Source organism: Rattus norvegicus, chromosome 1 (genome assembly GCF_021556685.1).
Source record: "Rattus norvegicus strain SHRSP/BbbUtx chromosome 1, alternate assembly SHRSP_T2T, whole genome shotgun sequence".
NCBI classification, from domain to species: Eukaryota; Metazoa; Chordata; class Mammalia; order Rodentia; family Muridae; genus Rattus; species Rattus norvegicus.
The window spans coordinates 240,579,566-240,596,711 of record NC_141534.1 but is presented as its reverse complement, the minus strand read 5'-3'; the positions used below and the strand labels follow the sequence as shown (position 1 = coordinate 240,596,711).

At 41.1% G+C, this 17,146-nt stretch overlaps 1 protein-coding gene across 5 annotated transcripts in view; it reads right to left on the bottom strand.

Moving 5' to 3' along the window:
• Window positions 1–13,784, bottom strand: part of Uhrf2 (ubiquitin like with PHD and ring finger domains 2) — a 62,994-nt gene extending 49,210 nt beyond the window's left edge. For 4 of the 5 annotated variants that reach the window (XR_015627137.1, XM_087564023.1, XM_087564027.1 and 1 more), the window contains exons 1-2: window positions 13,318–13,755; window positions 4,614–4,847 (exon numbers count right to left, since the gene is read on the bottom strand). Coding sequence is in view for 3 of the 5 variants with exons in the window: in XM_087564027.1 (XP_087420153.1) it covers window positions 4,614–4,847; window positions 13,318–13,470 (387 nt within the window). In the remaining 2 variants the exon portion in view is untranslated. 5 annotated transcript variants of the gene reach the window in all.
• Between the last annotated feature and the right edge of the window lie 3,362 nt (window positions 13,785–17,146).

Genomic DNA, 17,146 nt, shown 5'->3' with positions numbered 1-17,146 from the left:
TCTTGTATGTTTACAGTGAGCAACCTGTTCAATCACTGGGCTCTAGGCTAAGTGAGAGGTTCTGTCTTGAATAAGGTCGAAAGTAAATGAAAAACATATCCAACACTGCTTCTGGCCTCAATGTACAAACGCACATATATACAGGCATGACCACAAAATCTCATATACACACTCTGAGGAGGAGGAAAACAAAAGAGAGAAGCCAATGACCCATGGAGAATGACTCGTTACAGTATTGGAGCAGGAAATAAGCAAGGTGACTTTGAAACATCTTAAAATATCAGAAACAGAAAGAAATATCACAATAATGGTATAGTAAGGAAACACAAGGGTCATGTTTTTAAAAAAAAAAAAAAACCCACCTTCCAAGCTTCCACTGGCCAAATCTAGAACAATCTTAAGAATCAGTACACATTGCTATAAATAAAAATACGTAAGTTGGTGAAAAAAGACAAATCTCCCATGTTTAGGGTTTTTTTCATTATATTCTGTCCTCAAATGGAATGAAATATACTTCTATCTTCAACACAGGCTACACATAGTGACTTCTCGAAAAGCAGAGAGTGGAAAAAGAGGGGACAGAAAATTAACAGTGGGAAAACTTGAGGAACAGTACCTTGGCCAGGTGATTAAAGTTCACCAACAGCATTAGCAAAATTAAATTTCTACTGTGCAAAATGCAAGTTATATTTAATAGCATGTTCACAATGCCCATCCTAAATGAGCTATGAAAGCACCATTTTTCATCTTTGTAGTCTGTCTCAAAAACAAATGCAGTCCATTGATAAGAAAAGTAAGAGATAAATCCTGAAGGAGACAAACTATAAAAAATGCTTTTGACCAGGCCTTACAGCTTTCAAAGTAATTTTTTTTTAAAAAAGAGGGAATTCTAGCATTCTAGCAGGACATGGTGGTGCACAGCCTCTAACACAGCATTTGGGAAGCAGAGGCAGATGAATGAGTTCCTGACTACATGGCAAGTTCAGGTCAGCAACGGCTACAGAAATAAACAGTCTCAAATTAGTAAGTAAATAATAAATACAGGAGATGTGATGCCACATCCTTGATAGGTGGCAGTGGTAGTAGGGTGTGTGTGTGTGTGTGTGTGTGTGTGTGTGTGTGTGTGTGTGTGTGTTCATTCGTGTTCTGGAATGAGAAAAAAAGATATTAAATAAGCCTAAAGAAATGTTCATTTGTTATAACAAATGTGCCATACTGTGAGACATCAATCGGAGAGACTGTGAGCATGGTATATAGGAACTGCCTGTACATTCTTTGTAATTTTACTATAAACTTTAAACTATAAAACTTTAGGGGTTGGAGCAGATTTTAAATCAGTAAATCACGTGGGGTGTGTGATTATATATATATATATATATATATGATATATAGTTTAACATATATCAGGTCCACATTTCCCACCTTTCTCTGGTCCCTGTCTTAACACTAATGCAGAAACGTCTTCACACAGCAATGACACTCTGTCAAGGTGCACAGAGCCAAATAACCATGGACTGAACAGCTGAACTATAGATTAAACTAAATCCTTCTTCCTTTAAACTGTTTGTGAGGCATTGAGCCACATAGTAAAACATAACTAATGCCTGTTCTAAAGTAAGTCCACTTTAAAAGCAACAGTATGAAACCATTCGGAGCACCATACTGCTGTGGTCTGAGTATGGTCTGCCCCTCCAAACCTGGTATTAGAGTTCAAGCCTCACCAAGGTGAAAGGTGAAAAGTGCAGAAACTTAATCAAGCAGGGTATGTCTACGTCTAAGCTACTCTGGCTGAAACAAAAGGATTAATTGAGCCCAAGAGTTCCTGGACAGCTTGGGCAACATAGCAAGACTCATCAATCATAAATAATTGTGGATGCTTAATTTATAAGAGCGAGAAAGGCCACACATAAACTGTCTCTTTCTGTGTTGCATGGGGACCACTAGCAGGAAAGGCATCACTTGGTGCAGCTCACCAACCTTTGACCACAGCCACCAACCAGAATAGGCCTCTCTGTATATTACCTGTTCTGCATCACTACCTTTTTAGCAAAGAGAGCAAACTAGGGTGTCTACAAGAGATGAAATGAAAGGGTAGTGTAGACGAGTGGCGAGTTGGTTACTAGTGCTTCGAATACAACTGTGGTAGTTCTTTTGAAATCCCCATAAACTAAACAACTCACTTGTTTGCCTTTGTAACTGCAGCACCTGGAGTACCAAATTTATACTGTATGCCTAAGAGAAATATTTGTTAAAGAGAATACAAAGAAGAAGGAAGGATAGAAAAAGGGAGAGAAGATAATACACAGCACTTACTAATAAAAGTATAGAGAAGAAATCTACCTGTTCTACAATATTAGCTTTGGAAATGACTGCCTTATTGGTAGCTCATGTTTTAAAACAATTATTTTCTCCATCTTTACCAAAATCATGCCGATTTTGTTTTCCTGCTTTATTATGTTATTTAGCATTTCCAGAGTGATGTCAATTAAGAGCAGCATTGGTTAGCTTTCCTCTTTGTGCTTTCTCTGTAGCCCCATGAGCCTGTCTCATGTAGCCCAGAAAGACCTTGGACTTCCTGCATCCACCTCCCGTGTGCTGGGACTTTAAGAATACAGTACCATGCCAACCCAGTACTGGCTTTCTGAGTGGCTGCTTCTAGCTTTTCCCCATCATTGAAAAGGACGTCAAGAATGGCTTAAGACAGTCATCTATTTTATTTACTCACAATCATGACCATTTTATATTGGGTAAATTTTCTTCAGTTTATTGCAATACTGAATTCATATTAAAATATTTTCTAATAATTAACTATCTCCACTCTCTGATAATCTATATTTTGCCAAGATATCACTTAATACATAATCATAATTCTACTTGTTAAATATAATGTGTTTCAAATAGTATTAAGATTTGCTTAAACCAGGGGTTGGGGATTTAGCTCAGTGGTAGAGCGCTTGCCTAGCAAGCGCAAGGCCCTGAGTTCAGTCCCCAGCTCCGGAGTGGGGGAAAAAAAAAGATTTGCTTAAACCAAAGATTTGCTTTTACCAAATTACTTCTGGTCATGTTTTAGTAATAGTGTTTCATTTCATTTAAGGAGCAAGAAAGTTTCCTTCTTTCCTTATGCTGTGGGCCAATTCATGTACCATAAGAATTATCTATTCCTTAAATGTCTAAAATGATTTACCAGTCCAGCTGCCCATACACAAGTCCCACACTTGGTGATAAAGCTCCTTACTAACATCTTGATGACTTCTATTCTCATGGATGTTTGCATTTTCCCCAGAAAGTCTAAATTGTTTTTGCTCACATTTTCTTTATTGGTTTTACCAACCAATTTCTTATTTTGAAAATGCTAAGTCTAGGTATCCATTTACCCACAAGAAAATGAGTTATAAGGACCAGAAAGGATAAAACAAACCTGTCCTTCCATTTACTAACAGGATTTGAAAAACCCTGGATACAATTCAATAAATAAGTCAACTGAGCTTTCATGTACCTGTGAGTAATGATCATTTAAATAGCACCAAAAATATAATTGTCAGATAGAAGTCAAATATTCATTAAACAACGTCAAAGACATAAACTAATCGAGAGAGCTGGGTCCATGAATTTAAAAGTCATAAACGCATTAATTCTATAAACTGATCTCTAGGGATAATCCTCATTAAAATCTCAGTAGTCATTTGTAGTTTTATACAGAATAATTCTAACAATTTTTATTGCAAGTATATAGAAAGCCATAAAGCCAAAAAAAAAAAAGCAAAAACCAGGAGTTACCTTTGGGAACACGGAGAAGGGGAAAAATCCTGTAGAGCTACAGTACTGAGAACAGTGTGGGACAGACAGACAGACCTATGAAACCACAGAAAATCTTCACAGCACACTTTGAGTGAGCAATCAGTACCTTTTATTAAAATAGAAATTCCTAAAACTCTAGAATGTGCACCAGGGTATATACTGGTTAAGCAGCACTGTTAAAAACTAAAGGTGGAACACTGCCCAGGCATCTAATACATACACACTGGACGAAGGATAGCATGTGAATAAAGTAGAATGTAATAATGTGAAGAATAAAATACAACTATATACACCAAAACCATCAATGTTGAGGAAAAGGAGAGCCTCATTATGAAGAGATCTAGCTATTCATAAAATAACACGTTTTAGACAAATATACACAGAAGTATGAAAAAACTTGCATTACAAAGTCACTGTAAGCAGTTTCCTTGGAGGTGGGGAAGGCAAGCAATACCCTTAGGAAGAGCTAGCTAGCATCACTCCACTTCCTCACCTAGGCAGAATTACACAGATATGTTTTTGTTTTATTATTCTTTGAACTGAACAGACACAGTTTTCATTTTTCTACCGCAACACTTCTTTTTTTTTTTTGCTGGCAGCACTGAGGATCAAATCAAGAGTCTCATATTTGTAAGAAAATCACTCACCACCTAAGCTATCCCCAGCCCCAGGGAAAACTTTCAAAGATTACTTCTGACAGAATGTGAACAGCTGCAATCTTTACTTAATGGAAATCAGTTCTTACTTACTCACAGCATCTCACAGAAAACAGAACATTTGTATTCTCACAACTAGTAAGTCTGAAGACAACATACCTTATATAGTCCAAAGCCAGGGTCAATAAGACAAGTGCGAGCTGATGTAGATGGTTGACTGGAAGATCCCCCTCTTGCTGTTTTCTTTACTTTAGGCGTATTATTAGAAGAGGGTTTAACCTGAACATCATTCTGCTTAGATGTGCTAGGAAGACTGGAGTCAGGACGAACTAGCAGCTGAATTATATCGTTCAGTCCAACGTCGTAGTCAAATAACGTATATCCATTTTCCAACTACAAAAAGAATAGAAAGTATATTGAAGTACTTATCTCAAAACATATATTTTGACATGTTTAGTTTGTCCAAATATCCTATCCTAAATAAACTATTAAAATTGGAAACATTACAACTTAATGATCTTTAAATGGTTCTAAATGTTTTATGGCTTTTAATATCAGCATCCTCTCTGGACCCCAATGAATTTTAAGAACCACTCCAAACTAAGGTAACACTACCTGCTACTATTAAAATAAAAACCGTATCATAGCTGCTGCAATCTCATGCTGTAGTTACCCACCCCACCCCCCAAAATAACCCCTCTAAACTATATCAGACCTCTAATTTTTGTTGCTGTTTCCTAGTCTTTCGAGAATCTCTCTATACAGCCCAGGCTGGCCTCAAACCCACAATCCTGTCTCAGCCTTCCAAGAGCTGGGATTACAAGTATATGACACCAAGGCTATTTCAACAAATTTTATTTTAGTTAACAGTACCTAAATTCACAACAAGTGTAAGGAGATGAATTTTGAAAGCAAGGGGTTTTTATTAACTTTTTTACAACTCATAGGTAATAATGGTTATCAAGCACTTCTCTTTCTGAAGCACTATTAATAATTCTTTTAAAGTGAAGCAAGATTTTGAAAAACAATCAGAAATTTATTCCAATTATGCGATATTCCATTTCTCTAAGGTTCTCTAATTCTATCCATCTACAAATATGTTTTGTCAAAAAGTCACCTAGGATAAATAGCACATCAACTATCTTGCAATCCATCCACATTTCCAGGTTACAGACTAATTAACTGTGCCCACCACCACCACTACTCACACCTCAAAGGGCTGAGAGTATAGCTCAGTAGTAGAGACCCTACCTGAGACACATAAGACCCAAGGATTCCATTTCTAACACCAAGGGAATGGGGTACCTCAGGACCTAAATTTATCTAGAAATAGGGTCTTTAGATGCAATTCAAGACTTATCATTATGGACTAACTTGGGTCTTCTAAACTTTAAATGCTAAAGTCCTAACCTCTAATGCCCCAGAATATGGTCCAGTATAAACACAGGGTCTTTAAGTTAAGTAACAAATTTAAAACGAGTTCATTAGGTGAACCTCTAGTCCAGTCTGATTGGTGTCTTGATAAAAACAAACGTGAACAGAGACAGAAAGGACAGGAGGACAATGGAAAGAGACACATGGAAGAGAAAGTCATGCAACTGGAGCCAAAAACAACTTCAAACTAATAAACACCACTTCCCCTAAACAGAAGCCTCAAGTCAGCTCCCCTTGAGCTATCAGAGAGCATGTTCTACTGATGACACCTTGAATTCTAACCTTTACAACTGCTACAAATTTCTGTGGTTTTAAGCCATACCATTTGATACTGTTACAGCAGCCCTAGGAAACCAATCTATTTTGTTTCTTCATAAAGTATATTAACAGTGACTATTTCACTGATAACAGTATTCAAGTCCTTCAAGATCAAAACTACCATTTCTTCAGAAATATTAGTTTAAGCATTGCATTGACCGTTCTACCTTCTATCCACCACCATTCACAACTGTGTGATGCAGGAACATATTTAAGAACCAGAGAAAGGGCAAAGAAAAACATCTGTCCTTTAATGAACTCATTAATGTGAGACCTATTAGGTGGACCCAAGACCATAACTAACACAATTCCACAGATTATAAGTATTCATGCTTGTCAAATAGAACAAGGGATCAGGAATTTTACAAGCTTCCCAGTAAAGAAATTAAGGAATTAAATTAGGTACTCTTTGACTGTAGAGTGGATCTTTATGTATTGTGTGGAAGCATCATCTGTCAATAAAAAGCCTATGGCCAATGAGCTGAGGAAGGATTAGAAGGTGGGACATTCAGCAGAGAGATAGGATTCTGGGAAATAGTCAGGCATTAGAGATTTGCCCCTGAAGTCAGAGACGGTAGGCATGAAAAACTGAGGAGAGGTAACCAAAGACATGGTGAGCCTTAGAATAGAATACATGGGTAATTAAGGTATGAGCTAGTCAGGGAATAAGCCAAAGCTTTTGGCTTAGGCATTTATTCATGAAATATAAAGTCTCAAAGTCATTATTTCTGGGAACAAAGAGCCAAGTAGAAAAGCCCACAGTTAGATCTCACTGCTTGAGGGGCTAAAAGTAGCTTGCAGACAGTCCTGGGTTCAATCATCAAGAACAAGACACATCATATTCAGTACCCCAAACCAGTAAGCAAATAAACCTTCATGTAAATAGGAATATTAACATATTAAAAACATAAATACCAACCCAGCCACAATCCCTTTAACAGTAATGATAGACTGCCTGCAAGATATGCTAGGGCAATGGTGGCACAAAGCTCTTGCGAGTAACCCACCAATGTCTGATTTGATTTAAAGTCCACTCCATATACAGAACCAATCTCCAACACTGCTCGGTGACCAAGAACCTAAGACTAGAAAGCCCGGAGACTTAAGGTAAAAACAAGTAATACTAGTCTAAAATAGGGGGGGAAATGCAGTATACATATACAAATGATATTCTTCAATAATCAAAGATCAGTACCTGTTTAATTATTACAAGAGAAGTTTTGTCCTGTAGCAAATGGAACAAATATAGTCCCAAAGACAGACATTACTCAGAGTAAGAAATCTTGGAACACCCAGCCCTAAATGGGATGTCTCCACCAAATCCCTCCCCTAAGTGCTCAGGGAACCCTGTGGAAGAGAGGGCAGAAAGACTGAGGGAGAACACTAAGAAAACAAGTCAACATGATCAAAGCAGCATTCACAGGGCCTGCAGCAGATCCTCTGCACATATATTATGGCTTCCAGTTAGTGTTCTTTTAGGATTCCTGAGTGTAGGAATGGGTGAGTCTCTAACTCCTGACACCTCTTGGACTCACCCCTCTGTTGATCTGTCTTGTCTGACTTTGATGTGATAGTTTTGCCTTATCTTTTCTATATTTTATTTTGTTGTTTTATTTAATCAATGAATGAATGAAAAATCCAGCCATCAGAGTAAAGGTTAACAACAGACTGTCAATTATAACTGCTGTGAGAGGGACAATCAGTTTTCTCAGAGATTAAAACTAGGTATAACAGGCACTGAAGGGCAGGCCGCATGTTCAGAAGTGGTTAAACAAACATGACGGGCTCAGCAGGGTTTTTATGTGCTTTTGGGTTTTTTATTTGTTTTATGTGTTTTTGGGTTTTTTTGTGGGGGTGTGTTTTGTTTTCTTGATTTCTGAAGGGTTTGTATTAGGTTGTATTAGGTTTTTGAGAAAACTTAAAGTTGGCTGGGTAAGGAGGGGGACAGGATCTGGATGGCCTTGGAAGAGAAGAAGACTATGATCAAAAGATATTTAAACTTTAAAAACTTGTTTCAAATAAAGGTGCAGGGCTTTGAGATAGATTAGAGAGCAACAGTTTGGCTGCCAAGCCTGAGGACCTGAGTTTCATCCCTAGGATCCACCGGTGAATTGACTCCTGAAAGTAGTTCTCTCACCTCCAAACACGCTACAGCACATGCATACAAACAAGTAAATGTGAACAGAATTACAACAGCAAGAAGGTACTCTTCCTGTCCTAAACCTTCCCTAAGAAGGAAGGGAAGCACCCAAAGAATAAGATGTGTATTTATTTTGACATTCTTCAATAGCCAAAAGAAACACCCTAATTCTGAAAGAGCCTAAACAATGTAATAACCATTATGCCACTTACTTTAAAATTCTAAGTGTTTAAAGTAGGAAATCAAAAGTAAAATAGCATAAAATATCCAAATAAGCTAGTAATCCATTTCCCAAAATAAAGGCAGACAAGACATAGAAATAAAATTAAGGAGTATAGCAAATACAGATAAGCAGGATGAGGCAGGGGAATCCCAAGCTTAAGGTTAGCTTAGACTACATACTGAGACCTAGACTAAAGGCTTGGCAGGTGGCCGTATAAACAGTTATGAATTGAAGATGTTGCCATTACTTTTTTTTATTGATGCTTGAGGCGCAAGAGTCAGAGAGACCTAAGAGCATTCCTACGAAACATAAAGGATGACGACAGTTATCCTGCTTTCCGTGGTGCTTTGTGAACTTGGTTTGATAGGAAAAGTAACACATAAAGCTAGAGCAGAACACTGAGTGCATTGCGGCATGAGACCTAGAGAAAGTCATCTTTCTACATACTGGCTCTGACACCCTCCCATTAGACGCTCACTTCCTACTTCACAGAAAACCTTCCAATCCCTTTAAACAGTCACTGTTATTCACTGAAAAGAGCCAGTTTTACTCAGCAAGGCCTCACATTCTGTGAAGTCATTAATAATAGTAAAATAAATCACCTAGACCACTGAAGTTCCTCCATATTTAATCAAAATGCAGATCCAAAGTTATCTGCTATTCAAATTATTCTCTGGGAGAGGGAGAAAGGGATGAGGTCATCTAGAACCCAGCTTCTCAAACTGTTGATTGTGAATCCACATGGGGCCCCATAACTGATTACGGAACCCTGAACAAAAACTAGACAAGTTTTAAATGTGCGATTTCCAAAAGTTAATTCAAAATAAAAAATGTGATGACAACACTTGTGTTGCCTCTGGCAGGAGCCCATGCTGCACAGCAGGGACTCCACTGCAGCCTCAACACCAAAACCACAATCCACACAATGTGTACCTTGCATGCATCACAACAGCCAACTGCCAATAAACAAGTCACCTAGAACACCCTCACTCAGATTCAAAGCCAGGTCAGGAGTTACATGTTTATTATACCAATCAAGTTTTCTGCTTTCCTACAAACATAATGGCTTAACTGTAGACAAATGACTTTCAGTATTTTCCTGCCCTCATTCTTCAGCAAATGTGTATCAAATTAGAGTATCTTTACGCTGCTATTTTAAATGTTTGATTTTGTGGACTATCTGAATTTTACTGGCCTGAGTTTCATTTTAAAGTATTGAATGGATTTATGATTAAGACAGGATTCCCAACATTTTCTGAAGAGGCCCTAAACATACCTGCCATTTTGTACTGCATACTTATGAAGAGCACCATCATCCTTACTGATCATAACATCAAAATTACTGATCAATTCTAAAAAAATGTTGAATCTTGTTCTACTTCCTGAAGTACCAAATATTCAGCCAAGATTTAATCTTTATATAAAAATAAGCACAAATAGGGGTTGGGGATTTAGCTCAGTGGTAGAGCGCTTGCCTAGCAAGCACAAGGCCCTGGGTTCGGTCCCCAGCTCCGAAAAAAAAAAAATAAGCACAAATCATTTTGCAAAATTTCCTGTTGTCTTTAACAAATCATAAGTTTAGGGAACTAGAAAAATGGCTCAGTGGTTAGGAGCACTGGCTGCTCTTCCAGAGGCCTTGAGTTCAATTCTCAGCCCCTGCATGGTGGCTCACAACCATCTGTAATAGAATTGGATTCCCTCTTCTGGTGTGCATGAAAACAGAGCACTCATATGCATAAAATAAACTTTAAAAGCCAATAAAAGTATTAAAATGATAAATTTATATGAATACCAAATAATTTCAAAATAAATTGTGGCTTATTACCAGTACATTTGACTGACATACCTATTTTCTATACTAATATACCCAGAGTTGCATAAAAAGTTCTCGGGGGTTGGGGATTTAGCTCAGTGGTAGAGCACTTGCCTAGCAAGGGCAAGGCCCTGGGTTTGGTCCCGGCTCAAAAAAAAAAAAAAAAAAAAAAAGAAAGTTCTTGGGCCCAAAGAAGCTACAAGTAGGAAAAGTTTTAAAAGACCTGATCTAAAAATTACAAATACCCGTGGATTTAAAGTATATAACTATAGGCCATCAATGTCTCATAGAAGTAAATAGTTGAGAGGTGCCATATTAGAAATTCAAGGTACAAGATTTTCAATTCTGAAGAAAGAGAAATGGTTGGGATGTTGTCAGAATATACTAGTGAATATTTATTGCATTAAGAAATTCCAGGAAGTAGAAAGGGCTGCATCAACGATGCAAAGAAAACCAAGGGGGAAACAAATGAAGTGGCAGAAGTCAAAAAAAAAAGCCAGGGGAAATCACTGACAGAACTCAGGGACCAACTGGATGGAGGCACTAAAGCTGTCATTTATCAGTCGTATAATAGAGATAGATACATAAACACATTTTTTAAAATAGAAGATACTTTTATTTTTTTTAACCCCATGTGAAAACAAAGAATCTGGAGGCGGGTGTCAATTGTTTAGTTTTTCTTCCAATATGGTTCATATTCCACATCTACAATCTATTTAAGGCTACCCCAAATTGTTGACAAGAGAAGGCAGGGAAACTGGAATTCTTTTATAAGTCTCAGGAGCTCCACATTCTGAGACTGAAAGATCAAAGTCCAGTGTGCGGTACGTAAGATCCAACAATGCAAATCTTATCAAAGACCATGTCTAGCTAAGGAGATGGCTCAGTGGTTAAGAGCACTGGCTGCTTTTCCAGAAGACAAGGGTTGATTCCCAGCACCCACAGAGTAGCTCACAGCCATCTCTAACTCCAGTTCCAGGAGATCTGATGCCCTAAAGTCCTCTTCCAGCCTTTGTAGCAACCAGGCATGCATATGGTGCAAAGACATCACATGTGCAAAACAACCATACACACTGAAAGAAAAATTAGAGCTCCTTTCACTGTTTTTCAAACTTCACTGTTTTACTTATAACGTTATAACAAAGCATATGAGAAAGACACCTTTTTTCTATTAAACGTAAACTCACTTCAAAGGCAATGGCTAGCCTTGTGGAACCACCTGAATTCTATGCCTGCTAAAGACATGCTTTGCTATCTCCATCATCTGGAAAACATCAGAGACAAAAGGAGATTAATAATTGCTGCCCCAGCTAGTATCATTCATAAAAAATAAATAAATAATTTTCCTTTTCTGGTGTTCAAGTCAACGGCCGGCACTGGAATTCTATTTTTACCCTTAATGGTTCATTATTGGGCTGGGGAGAGAGAAGTAGTGAACTACTAACAATGGGGGGAGGAGCAGGCCACTAGAGTTCTCTCCCCTCAACCAGGAACCATTTTCTGATTATTAGCGTAAGTCTATTTTGTAAATCCTGAATTTAAAGCAATGTTATTTGGACTGTTGTCCACTAATACATTTTCATCTTTCATTTCTACCTCTTGTACTGGAGTCACCCAAGTATTCTAGGAATCAGTGCACAGTATTATTATTTGCATGGCGTTCACTGATAGCCAAAGGAAAAGCTATCAGCCACTTGAGGCACAGCAACACGGTGCTACGCAGTACTGACTACAGATATGACTGTTTCAAAACAAACCTTCCAGTCAAGTGAGCGCTTTATTCGTCAAGCACTGAAGAATCAATATAAAGCTGGCTACAACAGGAGCAGAAAGTGTTATAGGTTTTCTCTGAGAAAGAGGTCTTCCAAACACTTTAACAAAACAAAACCCTGTTTTTTTTCCTTTCCCATCGAATAATCTTAGAAAATTTGGCCAGTCATAGAGGTTGTAAATCTGTGAAGGGAATAAAAATATTCCTTCCAAACCCTTTGTGGCTTATAGGCTACTTCCATCGAATCAGAGAGAACTGCATTTAATTCAAAACTCAGGACTAGGGCCCATCTGTGGTCTATGGACTACAGGATGCCAACTTTTTCAGTGGTCTAAAGACAAAGACAAGAAAAACAATATGGGTCTGGGTGTCTTGTCATAGACTTACTGGACAGGAAAAGCCTTAGCCTCAACAGGCAGGGCCATAGTTAAAATTAACGGAGATGCCCAGAAGCACCCTTGTGGCCCCAAACTACTTTCTGGCTTTTTTGAATGACTATGCTGAAGGACTTGAGTTGAAAGCCCGAACTTAGGGAACACACAAAGATGAGAGGTAAAGTCTATAGGGGAAAAATCTGTCCCTAGACTCAACAGACTTAAACCCGACTTCAGGTTATAACCCTCGATCCTTAAATTAAGGTCTAAAATCTTCTACAGAACAAATTTCCTATCTGAGACTGACGACGAGGAAGAAGGGACACGCATTCTGCCACCGTTCGGATCTTCAGTGTGCTCAAATCCTTCTAGGGAGGGAACAGGGTTAAGGTGCCTCACTTTCCATACCGGATCTAAGAGCCTGGGGGCAAGGAAGAGAGGCAAGTCCTCATAGAAGTCGATGCAGCACTGCGAATAAAGCCAGATCGTCCCTCCGGCGACCCGGCATGGCTGCCGGAGCCTGTTGCCTTTCCAGGCTCCGATTCCCCACAAAGGCGGGAAGAAAGGCCCCCAGGACCCTCGGAGGCTGTGCCTGTGGCCGCTGCCCCGCTACACACCGCGCCCTGCACCCCGCCAGGGCTTCCGATCCGCTAGGCGCATTTGTAGGTGGGGGCCCCACGGCCGGAGGCCGGGGCCCCGCAAGCAGCCCATCCCGAGTGCAGCCCTGGACACCTAGGCTCGTCCCGGGTCGCCGGCTACTCGAGCCCGCGTTTCCCGCGGGGCGCCTCACCTGCTTGCCCCGGTAGAACAGGCGCTGGCACTCGGGCCTTACGTCGAACAGCGCCCACACCCTCTCGCGCAGCTCCTCGATGGTGGCTTTGCGAGAAACGTCCTCGATGGTGCGCGTCTGGGAGCCGTCGATGGTGCGGACCTGGATCCACATCGCGGCACCGGGATAGGGGACCGACCCCCTTTGTCTACCCCTGCGCTCGGGCCGCCGCGCCCCGCCCGGCCCCTGCCGCCTCCTCTGAAGGATCCGGTTCTCTGCGGCGGCTCGGCGAACGCGGGCGAAGACTGACGCTCTAGACCGTTCGACCGCCCACTCTCTCCGAGGTGGAAGGAAACCGGAACCCGCCCGAGTTGCTAGCGCAGCCTGCGCCTCACAAATAGGAAGAAGCCATGTCTCGGCGGCGCGGAGTGTTTACTTATAGAGATGCAGCTCCCACATGGAGGTCACGGCGCCAACCCGGATCTCGCGAGATCCACGCGGGGCTCCGCCCCACGCACGGCCCAGAGCGCTAATATAGGAAAGGGCGGGGCCTCCAGAGCCGTTACTTGGAGGAGGGCGGGGCACGGCAGGCTTGCAGGGTCTCGCTCGCCCTCTGCCCTCGTACGCCACCGCGCAGTCTCTAAGGCCGATGCTCTATGGTCTCAAAACGACACTAACAATAGCCACCCCTGCTGCGCGCTGGCGTGAGCGAGAAATGGGGGCGCAGCCTACATTCCCGAGACTTAACACAAGGATTTGCGCCCGCCACGCGGCCTGGCGGGACCTCTCCCGGGGGGCGTCGGCTTCATGGACACGCTTCCCGCGCGTCCCTCCCTCGGAAAGCCGCTTCCGGGAGGCCCCAGGACAGAGGCCTCGCAGCTACGCTTCCCAACCATGGAGCAGGAACTGGACGTGACGGAGTGGGCCTTGTGCGCTAAGGGCGCCTTTGGCTCTTTAGCAGGGATCCTGGGTTTGCAGAACTATACATCTCCGATCTAAAAGAAGATCCCAGGGCAGAGATATGGCTCCCCACACATGAGGATCATCTAAAAATGGAAAGCTTATGAGAGAAAGCGACGCAAACGCGTATCTTACATTCTCTAATACCCGGAATGTAGATATTGAGCCCAGTACTAATCATTCCCGTGAAGAGGCGCAACTTTGCAACAACCAAATTAGTCAAGATGGCCCGATAGGAAAAATGAAATGTGCTTACATATTGCGTTGTCTTGCTGAATATAGATATTCGCCTGGAGCCTCTAAGTCACCTTGCCTGCTTCCTCATTACATTTGGTAGATGACGGGACAGATACATCTGAGAACATCTAATCTGACCCAGGAAGGGAATCAACTACTTGTTAAACAGTTAATGCTAGCTAGCGTCTTAGGATGTTAAAGTATTCGTGGTGTACTGCCAATGGTGTGCCGCAGTCTGAAGCCCGCCTTGAATCTTGGGCTCGAGGGTTGGGATGCGCAAGAATTGTAATTTTTTTTTTCCCTGTTTAACTGATCTTGAACAAATTGCCTCAATTTCCTCTGGGTAAAATAGTGTACATAAACACTTAGTGAATGTTAGTTTCCTGCCGCTCCCTTAGTAGTACACAGTAAGGTATTTTAGAGCATCATTAAGAAAATTTAGATAAACTGGGAATATTCAATGAAGATTGGGGTGCTTAAGAAAAGACTGGGAGTGTGCATTTTCACAAATCAGAAGACAGTATCAGAGGGAGGTTGACTTAAATAATGAAGGGCAATGTGAGTATTAGCATTCAAAGAAGACTTCTGTGGGCCTCAGGGGGAAACCTGGGCTTTTTGAACTGTGCCTTGATGTGTTTAAGTATTTAGAATGACAGAAAAAGTGTAGATGGGGGCCTTAGGGAAAAGCAAGCCGCCGGAAGGTAAGAGGCTGAAATTTAGCCAAGAGGGAACTGCCTTCCATTTTGGAAAATTTAGAGACAGTGAGAAGAATATATTCTTGAGTGTCGTAGGAAACCGAACTCCTGAAACTTGTAGAATTGGTGAATGTGAAAAGGCAAGACAGAGGAATGAGCTCATTTGAGTGATGTTGCATTTAAAATACATCCCAAATGTACCAAAGATGGAGTTGTCTGATAGCTGAAAATAACGGTCTAAGGGATGGAGGGAGACAGAGGTTCTGGGAAGAGGGCCAGTCTTTTGGCTTGATAGAGATGCCTACATTTTGACCAATGGATAAATAGGTGGTACGGATAGGGAAGAGAATAAGGGGATGTTATATTCAGTGGGAATGTTATAACCTGGAGAGTTGACCTCATCAGCTGAGGGGGTATACGTAAAAATGTATTGAAAATCCTTTAAGAAAAACTAGGTGTTTGTTTTCTACCTATTGATGGTATAAATCTCATCTCTGTTTTGTAGGGCTGATCTGTACAGAGGTACCACAAAGGAAGTTTCTTCTGCTCTCTTAGAGATTTATTAGGAAGAGGGCTCAATGTAAGACTTTGATCTGGTTAAAGGCTCTCATTGTTGTTATTGTCTTTGTTTTTCATTCTTTTTTGCTTATTTGAAAATCTCACGTAGCCCTGACAGTCCACAAACTCATTGTGTCATGCTGGGATTGTACCCAGTGTCTTACTCTGTTTGGAGAGTTCGATTTAAAGTCTATGAGTTATACAATTAGTACTGACTGACAAAACATTAGTGGCTTTGGGAGGCTGCCCTTGTGCTTGCGTTTGCTCGTGTGTATAGGTATCACAGATACTTCTACCTGTCCCTTGCACAAACGTGTTCATATGTGTATGTATAAAAGGTATGCGTGTACACTTGTACGTGAGCGTGTCCATGTGTACTGTGTGTGTGTGTGTGTGTGTGTTTTGACATGTGAATGTCACAGCACTCAGTGGAGGTGGGATGACAACTTGCAGAAGTCAATTCTCTCCTTCCACAATTGGATTCTAGGGATCAAACTCAGTTATAATAGGCTTGGTGGAAAGTGAGTTGACCCAACAAGACATCTTTCCAGACACAAAAGACAGAATTTTTAAAAAATGCATTTCTTGAGGGCTGCGGTTATTCTCAATTACTCATGGACTCATGGGGAAAAAAGCAGTGAGTTGCAAAGGGAATGTGCGTAGTCCAGGCACTCAGGATGTAGTCTGAGAGTGGAGTCCTGGTCTATCCTGAGGACTGGGAGTCTCCCCCAACACCACTGGCGGAATAAAGTGTGGTTGAAATTGATATACATCTTATATAAAACCAGCAAATAGGCCAGAAGAATTTTACCTGCTGAGTAAATTGGGAGAGGGTGAGTGTGGTGCGGAGAGCTTGCCCCTGTGAGATGCTGCATTCCACCATCTCAACTCAGCAGCTTTCTCTATCAGAATTTTAATAAAAGGTTTTGATAGGTTTGGTCTGTAAGTAGACTAAAGAGAACCCTGCCCTTCCACCCACACTGTTTCCTTTGAAGCAGGAAGTCTAGCACTGAAAATGGCGAGGTATAGAGGAAGTGCGGTCTTGTTCTCTTTTCCAGTGTCAGACCCAGTCCTGACACAGAGATGTGAGGTGGTAACCACACAGGGACTTGTAGGTTGGTGTCATTATGCAGGTGAAGGCAGGTACAGAGAAGGAAGGATGGGCAGGAGAAAAGTTTTAGAGAGGAGACGGGGGCGGGGGGGAGGAAGTAGCAGCCAAGAGAACATGGAGGCTGATGTTAAGATTTCTCTCTGCACATTTACAGGTTGCTATGACTTTTCTTAAGGGATGGATGTGTACAGGGCTTTGTGTGTCTAGATGAACAAACCATATCTTATCTAGGTGGGCAGTTTATATCCTTATCAATTGGTTGGAAGTTAATCGTGTGGATGTATTGCAC